This window comes from Mauremys mutica, chromosome 3 (genome assembly GCF_020497125.1).
Source record: "Mauremys mutica isolate MM-2020 ecotype Southern chromosome 3, ASM2049712v1, whole genome shotgun sequence".
NCBI classification, from domain to species: Eukaryota; Metazoa; Chordata; order Testudines; family Geoemydidae; genus Mauremys; species Mauremys mutica.
Window position 1 is genome coordinate 209,205,776 of NC_059074.1, and position 12,296 is coordinate 209,218,071.

At 40.8% G+C, this 12,296-nt stretch overlaps 1 protein-coding gene across 9 annotated transcripts in view; it reads right to left on the minus strand.

Annotated features, from left to right (window-relative positions):
- Positions 1–346: 346 nt before the first annotated feature.
- Positions 347–12,296, minus strand: part of BCL2L11 (BCL2 like 11) — a 47,632-nt gene continuing 35,682 nt past the window's right edge. For all 9 annotated transcript variants that reach the window (XM_045010790.1, XM_045010791.1, XM_045010792.1 and 6 more), the window contains one exon: positions 347–5,416. In XM_045010790.1, the coding sequence (XP_044866725.1) occupies positions 5,330–5,416 (87 nt within the window). In that variant the 3' untranslated portion in view covers positions 347–5,329. The remainder of the gene's footprint in view (positions 5,417–12,296) is intronic.

Genomic DNA, 12,296 nt, shown 5'->3' on the forward strand with positions numbered 1-12,296 from the left:
TGCGTACAGAGAAGCGTGTGGGAATTCAGGATGCACCATGGAAACATTTAACAAAGACATTCCAAGGGTATGGCTGAAATGTAGTATGAAAAGTGTGCTCTTCCAAACTCCATCCCCAATAAGGACATGGAAACTGCTTAAATTACGCAAGGTTAAAATGCCTGGGTAAGTGAGTGGTACTTGCACAGGTCCATGTATTTGCAAGTATCAGCGACAGATAATTAAAGCCCCATCTACAATTCCATACACCTTATCTCAGAAGAGCATAAAATTTTGAATTTGAGCAAAATAATACTCATCACAAATAGATGAAAGTTTTATTTATATAAAATTCATTAACATAAAAGATTGCATCTTAAAAAAAGATCTGTAGCTATGTACAGCAGTATTGCACAAGTAACGTGGCAATTACCCTGTCAAAAATTCATCAGTGCAAACCACAAGTAAGCCAGGGAAATTGCAATAAAAATGCTACATATGCTACATATGCTGGGTCCTATGAAACAAGTTAGTGATTAATCAGTACATGATCAGTGCTATGTTTGTACCTGATAAGGAGCTTTGTTACAGTAATGAGTGGTCTTGAAACCAGGATGCAGAAGTTTACTCTAAAAATCCAAGTAGAAAATAGTTCTATAAATAACTTGCAGGGGCTTCTTCTTTACGAGGTAACAGCCATGTCCTGCACTATGTAAACTGAGGATAAGGTGTTTAATATCCCAAAATAGGGTTATTATTGAGTTACCAGGAAGCACTATCAAGTTATCGAACTGAAATCTACAGCATAATTTTTAATTCTGGCAACTGGCTGAAGCAATGAAGTGAGGCAGCCAGATTCAGTAGGAGCACAGGGAGGGTGAAATCTGAAAGGCAGTGGAGAACGAGAAGGTGGGGGATTGGCACATTGTCTAGGTCTTGAAAAAGTGATTAACTGAGATTACTGCACTTCAGTTTAATAATATGTTTGAATAAGTTGCCCTTGGCCCCTTGGGATGATAATGTTTTGCTTAGACCGATAAAGTTATTTGTAACAAATTAATGCTTTGAGCTACAAAGAGATTCTGGATGTGGCTTTGGTGTTTGGCCGAGTTTGCATCTCCATATCATATTTTACTTCAAATCTCTGCCTCTATCTACGGTGCTGAATCATTGAGTCCAGAAAGTTAAACGTGGCCGAAATGAGGGATTAAATTCTGGATACAATTTTCAAGAGAGACTTTAGGCACACAGAAACCCAAGTCCCCTGGACTTTGTGAGATTTTAACTGAGGTACTTCACAGCCTCTTTTGAAAATGGGACTTAGGAGCCTAAGTCACTTAGGCACTTTTACTCAGTAACTAAACATTATTGATTGCACCGAATTAGAAGACAGTGCTCTAAACTGATCAATCACTAATTCCATATATACCAGTAAAAATTCATTAAAAACTTTACAGGACTTAAATAAGCAGAAAATAAATATACAACATTTCTACAAGTTACAGCATTATGGAACAGTAGAGTGCATTAATTACACAGAAAAAAGAATCTACAGTATTTACCAAGTTCAATTCTAAAAAAGACTTAGAAAAACAGTAATTTACTTTATATGCTGTACAAAACTTTACATGACATGGTAAGAAAAGAAAAAACATTGCACACAGACATTTGGCTCAGATTATAAGAATAATATGATGCCCTAATCTAATAAATACTCAAATATTTACAGTTATTGAAGGAGAAAAAGCATAATACCGTATCATACAAGTTTTGTAGGAAAAATTTGAATCTGGTTTCTCCACAACCAAAGAAAATTCTTCATAAAGCAGTTTTGGCAGGGCAGAGTGTGGATTGTATGGAATTAAAAGAAATCCCTCCACTAACAAAGTATTATAACTGTTTTTAATGTTATGTTGAGATTTAAGAAATAAATTCAATAACCACCCACAAATCTAACCTGGGCAGACAGGTTGCCAAGGCACAAAACCAGTTTTAAATTGTCAAAGACAATGGGATTAGTTTTAGTTATTATTTTAAAATACATACTGTAAAAACATCTGCAGGAAACTTCTTGATAAACAAGAGCGCAGAGAAGTCCAAGTCACATGGTGCCAATATCTTGTTCTTTAATGTTCATATAATTCACAGAATTGTTTTTTAAATCATTTATTACGCTTACAGTAAGCTAGTCTGAAGCCATGGTGTGGTGGCAAACCTGTTGCACTACCATGCTAGAGGTAAATGTACAAAGAGAGCACCCAAGTCTCCAGGCACTGGGCCAGCAGAGCCTTATTAAGAGGTGGGATGGAGAGGGAGAAAATATGTAGTACTGATGCCAACTCTCCCAAGGGCACTAGATTTAAAAGAACTGGAATAAAGTGCTCCACTTGTAGAAGCGTGCGCGCGCGTGTGTGTGTGGGGGGGTGGGGGTGGGGGGGTACTGTAAACAGAAATGTCTTTGGTGCGTTCAGAAAGGTGCATATCGCAATTCCAAATGTCAGAACTGCTCTACTCTGTTCATCATGACAACTAGTGGACAATGTGGCTTTATGAGGAGGTTTCGAGATTCTTGCACCTGATCAACTCTAATGTCGTTCCAGGAAGTGGCTAGGGTCCAATTCTGTTCAAAAGATGACTGCAACGTCTAGTGTTGGAAAATCTGATTTTTGTCTAAGCTATTTAATGGCTGTGTGACTCTGACGTGTGAGGAATGTTCAAAATGGAACAAAAGTAATGGTGTCATAGGCCCCTCCAGTCTTATTCTCACTTCTAGCATCCGGTAGCAGTGAGAACTCTTTACCGAACATACATTTATACCCGCCCAATTCACTACATGCTGGATGTTCGGAATTCTCCACTCCGCTTTACACCTAGTACTTTGGTATGATCCAAAACCATGCTGTTATGGAAGTGACTATCTGCCATCAGCACTACTGAATTTCTGCTTGAAACTCCAGATACAATTTAAGTCACAAATATTGCTCTACAAAAGTAAAAAAAAAAAAAAAAAGACACCCACTGCTTTGATAATTGAGGCCAACTCCTAGGACAAAGGTTTAGCCTACAGAGCCAACATGTGCTTTTGTCCTCCGGATTCACTGCTCACGGGGTGGATTAATGCAACTGGGGAATTGAGCCCTGTTTAGAGGAGCCCTCCCACCTGCCCCAGAGGCACCAGTGGTCAGTGCATAGAGTACATAGTATACAAATTTACTTGTCAAAACTAAAAAAAAAAAAAAAATACAATGGCACTCAGCATACGCGGGTGAACACATTGCAACGTTTTGGAAGAAAAGCTATCATATTTTTCTATGGTGCTGGTGAAACCAGAAATAAAATGCAGCATTTTGAAGTAGACTGTAGCAAATGGAAAACTGAATCATGCAAGCTCTCTGCATCACATACAAAAGGAAGCCAGATTCTGAAGCCAGACTGGGGTAAATTCTGGATTAATACACCACACCATCTGAAGGAACTGTGTGCTCCCAAAGCACCTGTCATGCAGTTTCCCATGGTGTAAAGGTGGACTATAAAAACCAATATTAAAATTCAGTTTAAACCTAGATCTGTGGTTACAGTGCCCATGCAACAGGCTTGGGGGGCATTCAATATACACACTTCAAAATTAAAAATAAAGTTTTTCTTTCTGTGAAGTCCTCTTGGCACTTCTTGAGTCACTGAAGTTGTTACAGAATGCATCATTCTGTTATGTTCTAAAGACCAGAAGTTTACAAGTCATGCAATCCATGGTATTTGTGGTTTCACAGAATGATGCCTTCTGGAATAACTTCAGTGAACCAAGAAGCGGTAAAGGGAGTTCTGTAGAAGGAAGATTAATTAAAGAAAAGGTAAGTTAAAACTTTTCCTGTGCTGGATGCCTCCTGCAACCTAGTTAGCGAGTCACTCCAGTATAGGAATCTTGATTTAACTTAGTTCTGTTTTTGGTTAATCTTTGAACAAATCACAGAATGTCTGATGTACAAATACAGTGAGTGCCCTTATAATCTTTTAAAATAATACAATTTTATGGAAGTTTTGCTAGAACTTTCAAAATGGCCTAACTTTTGCTTCCAATGCATATTTATTCATTCACTTGTGGGATTTTTTGAACCACCACAATCAATTCAAATATTGTACTGTTGCCCTCAAGACAGATGTAACTCAGTCAGCAGTCCACATGTTCAACTGTTAATGTCTGTTAGTTCCTTGCATCTCTCAGAATAGATCTTAAGTACAAAGCCAGCTCTAGCAAAAATCCAACACATTAAAAAACCAGCAATACCAACTGGGTTTATCAACAGTCACAGTAAAATATTAAGTGAAGTTTAAAATAGTTTCTGAAGTTATGCAACCCTCCAACTTTGGACAAGATTGCAGTGTCTCAGGAACGCTTTTACCCCACAAATATTTCATTATTCTATTATCCCCAACCTTCAACATTCTATGTTATATAATACACAAATGTATCCAGACTCATTAGAAATAAAGAACTTTTAGAAAGGCAACTTGGTATGGATTTTGAAGCATAATATTTTCACAGTTAAGCTGCAAAATTCAGGTCAACTTTGAGATTCCTGCTGGTAGGGTGGAAGAGGCGGAAGTTTCAGGGGGAGCGCGCCAGTTGCACTTAGCTGCAGTTTGAAATCAGTCAGCAGGAAGTATGCTGTTTGTGTGACACACATACAGTTGAATTTAGGGGGGCAGTAGAGATTTGCAGGGTAACTGAAGTTTGATGCAAATCCTTCTACCATTCTTCAACTAGCTTCAATTCATGAGTTAGGAATGGAGGGAAAGCGTGAATCTGACCCCTCCTTGCTGGGGGGGTGGAGAGGGGGGGAAGAGACATCTGTACATAGTTATTTTATAACAAACTAAGGCAGCTCTGCAAGTTAGCTGGCTCAGTTAACTCCATTGCAGAATATATCAGAGATCAGTCTACAGGTTTCCAGAAAATGGAGTATGAAAATCATTCAATAATGTTTGATCATTTTCTTTCCAAATCAGTCTTTTAAAAGTTCAAGAAAAGCCAGCGTAAACACCACTCTCACATAAAGTCCTGCTTCACAAAGCTTTTATATATCCATTTCCAAAATCCATCGTGACGTGTTCACAGTGAATTCCCATTTAAAAAACCTCTGTCTTCTGATAGACAAAATGAGACAGTCTATGTTCATATTTTTCACAAACACGGAGTCCTACTGCTCCTCCCAATGTCTCCTATGTCCTTTAGGAAAAGGAGGATTTGTTAATTGCATACACAAGGTATGGAAAGGATACTATTGCTGCTTGTTTTTGCTGGATTCTGGTGACAACTGGACAATCTCAGAATGTCTCTCTCTGTACATATCCATTACTGCAGTCTCCAAATGAGGCGGATGATATAACGTAACAGGCGCAAAACAATTTGGTGGTTTACTGCTGGATTATCCAAGAAACCCTGCAACAGAGAAGATGTTTATTTTTTCGTTCCTGACGTCTCCTTTCCAGAAGACCCTATGACCAGCTTACACCCTAACCGATTGTGATAGAACATTTTGGAATTAACAGAATGATGCTGGATAATACCAACAACAAGAGAATAATTTTTATTTTTTTTTTTTTAAAGAGGAGCAAGCTAGTCATTTGACAGGTCATTGTTTCCTTTGGTAATTCAATACGTTCTTCCCAAACCATTGTAGGGATTTCAAAAGCGAGTTAATCATGGTTTAATAGAGAACTTAAAGAGGATATTGAGGAGTAAACAAGATAATTCGGCATTTTTGTTTTAAAACTGTGGTCAGATATCACTTCCACTTTGCTAAGTGGGATATAGTGAAAGGTTAACTTTGCACCTGCAGTACCTATCACCAGATGAAAGGGGGGACTCCTCACTATTTCAGAAACACAGTAAGAATGCATACATGCATTTAGAACAGTGGCCCCCAAACTGGGGGGCAGAGAGGAACATTTGGGAGGGTGGGGTGCAGCAGGGCCTGGGGCAGCACTGCTCCAGCCCTGGCTCTCGGCCCCCGGCGCTGCTCTGGTGGGGTGCAGACAGATTTCATTAAGGGTAAGGGGAATGCAACATAAAAAGTTGGGGACCACTGATTTTAGAACTATAGCAACGATCACTGTATTTAAACTTGGTACATGTTTAATACACTGACACCGAGTTGATTCTAAGATTGGCTACATATAAAAAAATAGCATGTAATTTATGCAATTTGGTACAGATGAAAACAAAGAAATTGGGTAAAACCAACAACAAGGTATTCACAGAGCATAATTGTGTCATAGTCCAAACTGTTGACTCTGAAAAATGTTTCAGATTCCCAACGGGTAAAATCTGGTAGCTGTAATTTATTTAAGAAAACCAGTGATTTGGTGTAATTCATGCTAAGAAGCTAAATAAAGCTAAGGGCAATCTGTGCCAGAACTAATGAACTAGTGAACCTCCAATTGTTCTCAAGTGACTCCACCTGTGTAAACACTATTTAGCCTATAACACATGTGTAGAGACATCTGAAAAGAACTCTGCTCTTTTCAGCTGAAAGGGGAAAATGTAAAATGGGGGGGGGGGGAGAGATGATAAAAACCTGCACGTTTGTTATACAGTAGAACCTGAGAGTTACAAACAGGAATGGAGGTTGGTTGTAACTCTGAAATGTTTGTAATTCTGAACAAAACATTATGGTTGTTCTTTCAGAAGTTGACATTGACTTAATACAGCTTTGAACCTTAACTATGCAGAAGAAAAATGTTCCTTTTCACCATCTTAATTTAAACGAAACAAGCACAGAAACAGTTTTCTTGTCAATCATTTTTTTTTAAACTTTCCCTTTATGTTTTAGTAGTTTACGTTTAACACAGTACTGTGCGGATTTGTGTGTGTCTCCGTTGCTGCGCCTGATTGCGTACTTCTGGTTCCAAATGAGGTGCGTGGTTGATGGGCCAGTTTGTAATTCTGAGATTCTACTGTATTATGTTTTGACTATATTGAACTATTGGCAAGTTTTAGATGTGGCAAATCAGGAAAGTAAGCAGCTGATGGGACAGGAATGAAATAGCTGGCATGGGACATGAATACAAACACACCGAGCCTGATTTGTTTTTCACTTCTATTACATATGACCACAACTTGGAAGACATTGTTCCAGGGTGACTAAACATATATAAAAATAAAGCACACAAACCAACTCTCTCAATAAAATCAGATTAATTGCTTCATTGTTAGGAACTGAAAACTGTGCTAGTGATTTCCTTAATAATAATAATAATAATATCTGCCCATGAAGCCAAAAATGCTGTGAAATGACACAGGCACTGCCTTTTAAAATGAACACTTCCCCCTCTCTCTGCCTGACAGGCAGGGTAAGTAATTGTTTGGCTGGAAGCCTCCGGCCAGTTACAATCAGCACTGGTTTGAGACAGGTTAACGGTAATTAGTCACACAAGGCAGTCAGCAGCTCCCCAGACAGAGAAGAAACTCCACAGCAGCCGGTGCAGTTTTCTGCAAGCTGCTCCCCTGGCTCTTGAGAACTTGCTTGACAGAATGGAATTGCGATAAGGCCAGGGCATTTCCTCTCTGTATCTCCGTAACAAGATGGGAGGAAATCAGTTCTCTGTATGCAATGCCTGCAGAGACACTTAACCACAGCTTGCGATGATCTTTTACACACAACTGATTTTGCTCCAGTTTCAATATTGACTTGTCATACGTTTACTGAAATAAACTTAAGGTTTTATTTTCATTTGGGGCAATAAATACCAGTGAGTTTTTTAACATCTGCTCAAAAGAAAGAGTAAGTTTCCTAGAGTACAGCCTAGTGAATAGACCTCAATGGAACAGGAAGTTGAATATCTGGACCGTTAACTAGAACTGGCAAATGCCAAACAGGGCTTGTGTGTGTCCGTTATTAACAGAGGATATGTTTGAAGTTTATCTGTAGAGGAAAAACTCTTAGATCTGTGTCCTTCCTTCGTATGATTTATAAAGAAGGCTGTTGGTGAAACCTGCTTAATTCGGAGAGGAAATAAGTTTTGTTCAAACTGTTCAGCTTTGTTCTTCATTTGAGTGAAACAGATTCAACTTTTAGTTAAGTTTTGATACCTAACTATCTAGCTCTCCCCACCCTCAATACCATGTCTCTTAAAGTAAGGGCTGAATAAGCTTTCAATCTACATTTCTACGCCCTCAAAACACGAGCAAGACAAAACCCAATTTTTGTAGTATTTCAAAGGCAAAACAAAACATTTTTTAAAATAAGTCTGTAATGTGTAAAGATGTCATGAAATAAAATTTTTAAAAAGGCACAAATCTATTTTATTTCCTTCTCTTCAGGCCACCCGTAAGGACAAGATTACATAAAGCCACAGGGATCATTTGTGCTGCAACTATGGAGTCTCAGCTATGGGAGAGACCTTAGGCCTCTGTAGACAGGCTGAGGTGATGCATTCAGGTTCATTTGGTTAGTGGTGGCAGAAAACTTTTAGATGTAGGGATCACCCAACACTCCCTGCCAGAGGAATTAATGGTTTTGAAAGCCAGAATGTGGAAAGACTTAAAAAGGAAAATAAAAGCATCAGGAAATGAGGAAGCAGGCACACAGGAGGAAATAGGACCGGGGTGTCTGACAGACAACTTGCTCTTTACTACAGGTTTTTTGTCACCAGGGATAACTGTACCCTTGGCCTCTTCTGCCAACCCCAATGTTAGAAAATAAGTTCCAGCACCAACAGCAGAAACATGAGACACACCCGGAATACAAGTAAATTGTAGCGGACTGCAGAATAATTAAAGTGTATCAAGTAATAAGGCTGAGTAAGATGAAAATATTGTGAATTAAAGAAAGTTATAGTTCAGTCAAGGGAAATGTGTGTAAGCAAAGAAGAAACACCTGCTAGCTATGACCACATCCCCCAGAGAGGAGAAACAGGGGACCCTCTTCTCTTTAACCAGGTTACTTTGGCCAGATGCCAACTACAGAAGCCACTACCAGTGAGCTGTTTTAGGAGAGAACTCGCTCGGATGGCTCTCTCAGTTGGCTAATATTGCTATAGGGTCAGGTTTCGAACATTAAACCCAAATAGGAATGGCCAAAAAGCAGACATTTTACCGAAAGCCTTTATCAGGGTGGGGGAGATCACCGAATGCAGTTTTAATTTGAAATGACATTGGGAGAGGGAGTTCCACAGACTTAAAAGTTAGTTGGGTGCAAAGGAAGGGGGCGGGGGCTGGAGAAGGAAGGGAACCATAGGGGGGTTGGCATGTTCAAGGGAATAAGAATGATGGAGAAGAGGCTGGCAGCAGAGGGACTGTGATGGATGGGGCGAGGAGGTCAGAGGCAGTAACCCAGCAGTGAAAGGGTTCAATCCCACTTACATGCGTATACACTCGATCAGCACAACTAACCAGAATAATAACCCTTAGAAAATGCAGTTTTCCAAGGATTCACTTCCCCACCTTAATCTAACAGACATGAAAGAATTATCCAGGCAAGAGTCTGGAATTTCATTCCACTTATGCCAAAATACCCAAATGAAAACAATCCACAGGAGTTCAATCCAGGGAAGCGGGTGTGTAGGAAACACAGACCTTGACAGCAAGCTGCTCCTTCAAAGACCTGTTGTGAGTTCCCGTTGTTACAACTTTTAGCTATGCATTCTGCTCAGTTTCCAGGTCTGAATGATGAAGTGAACCATCTCCACATCCCCTGTTGGTAACTGCATTCGCAGACACTGCTGAGCTTCTGGCACTCTCTCAGATGCTCTACAAGCAATCAGACCACATGAGCAGCAATACCTAGCCATAGGAACAGTGGCTGCTGTAAGAGGATTCCTAATGAGGGAAGTGACCTGTCACTTTTTAAAGTTATTATGCCAATGCCTTTCATTTCTTGTTCTGTTCTTTAACATGCAGTCATTTGCAACTGGTCAAATCACAATATATTGCTCTCCTAGGCTAAGCAAAGTAACATGCTGGCAAACAGGACATCACGCTGAAGCTGACATCACTGCAGGATTCCCAACCTCCGTTCATGAGCTCATTCAACAGAACGTTTAGGGTGGCAGATATCCAACTATTGGGGGGAGGGGATGGGGGAGAAAAGTTAACATAGATGGAAAAACATCAGGAGCACGGATAGTCGGAAATTTAAGCACAGGCCTGTAGCCAAGAGGAGGCATTGGGAGGGGTTTCCTTTCTACTGGGTCGAGCCATATTAACAGCAATGATCAGGTCATACTGAAGTGACCCTGCTGGCTCATCGCTGGATACTTCCTCCCACCCCAGATGAGATGGTGGAAATGGAACTAGCCAGCAGAGGCCACTGTGTTATCCAGTCCAACGACAGCTAGTGCAGAGCTCCAAATCCCTAGAGACCAGGAAAAGGAAGTACAATCCTGATGTCAGAAGCGATCAGACTTGGGTGGGAAGCCCCAGCTTGTGCAAGAGCAGGAACAGCAGGCTGGAAGCAGTGGCAAGGCCAGACAGCCTGAGAGCTGGGAATGAAAAGCTGAGACACACACAGGGAAGCAGCACGCTGCTGCTGGCTGAGGACACAGAGCAGCAACTTGCAAGTAGAGTCATGGGAGTGGCCAGCGTGGCTGGGCCCCAAGGAGATATGGACAGGAGGGCAGAACTCTGGCTGGGGAATGGTATTTAGTCCTGAGGGCCCAATTACCTTTTATACCCTTCTGCTGGCCTATCCTTAGAGCTTGAGTCTGTTGGGTTGATCTTTTACAGAAACTGTTGACATCACTGTCCTAAACTATTAGCATATTGCTAAGGTTAAAATAATCAGGCTAAATACAGTAAGAAAGGGCAGGGAGAGGGGGCATAAGACTACTTTAAAAAAGTCCAGTCCAGGACATCGTTAAGGGGCTGGCAGGAAATGCATAGACTTGGCAGAGCCATGCTCTATTTTGATCCTATTCTACACTGGATGCTCGCATCTGCTTTTTACGGTCACTGACTTTCCACCTGGCACCCTAAGCTCATGTGACTCAGCTTGTGGGAACCCTTATGTCTTTATATCATGAGCAGTATAGGACCTAACAAAGATGAACAAAAAATATGAGTCAACTATTTCTTTTGAAGCAACTAGGGTTTAATACTATCCTCTTCCCATGGAATTCTGAATTGCTTCGATCGCAAGTCATGATAGAAAAGAGTGAGCGACACACACGGCTGTATTCACCAGATCTCAGCTGTAGTAATAATGTGAATTTTAGCGTAGCCTGCTGGTCTCTTTGCATACGCTGCCTAAGGCAGAACAACTGCATCATTCACAAAAACAAGAGCAGGGCAACAGCAGTGAAGAGACAGACAATGTACTTCAGGAGAGGAGTTATTTGTTCTAAAATGGTCATGCGGAGCCCAAACTATCTTAATAGGCAGGCACAGCCACCTAAAAAAGTGAAGACAACTTATTCTGAACAAAACCAAGCTTCAATCCCTTTCTTTCTCTGTGCTGTACTCTTGTGATAAGATGCACTTTATATTTAGTCAGGAAATTCATGCCTGTACATGCCCTGGAGAATAGCAGAAATTATGCCCTTGACACAAAGATGAGATGTTTTTCTCATGGCTCTATCTAGTCGTATGACATAATGAATAGTCATTAAATGTACATAGTTTCCAACGTAGAGTGCAAGAGGAGACTTTCCCCCTCTTGCCCCGCTGACACTGAAATATACCCGGGTTCTCTAGTCCATCTACTTATCCCCGTGCCACAAGATTAGCACCGTTAGAACGCTGCAGGAAAGGTTGAGAGCCACTTGTCAATCTTGTCTGGCCGAATGCAGCCAGACAAGATTGCCCATTGCAACGGACTGCACAGCAGGATTTGCAGGCCTGCAGCCTGCCTGCTTGCCAGGTCTAGTCTCCTCCCCTTTGTGATAGATGTCCAGCAAATTACACAGTCAGAAGAAATCCTGCACTGAGCCTCTAGCTGAGCAACTTCACGCAGTTCAGCAGCAGATTAGGCAGACAGAAAAAATGGGGTTTGAGACAAAAGAAGAGAAGTGAAGATTTATAATACAGGTATGAGTACATGGGAGAAGACAAACAAGGAAAGACCTTGTCTTGCCAGAAAGAGCACCTCCTGTCAGACAGAGCATTTCACAGGCAGGGATTCACTACAGGATTCCACTGATTAAGGCCCCGGTCTACACTAGATACTTTTGCCTATAGAATAGTGTCAGTTAGGACAGGGATTTTGGGGGTTTTTTGGAGTGCATAACATTTCTGTGCTGGCAAAGCCCTGATGTAGGCGCAGTTATCATAGAAGTGCTTTTGCTAATAAAGCTTATTTTGCCCACCAACCCATTATAAAAGT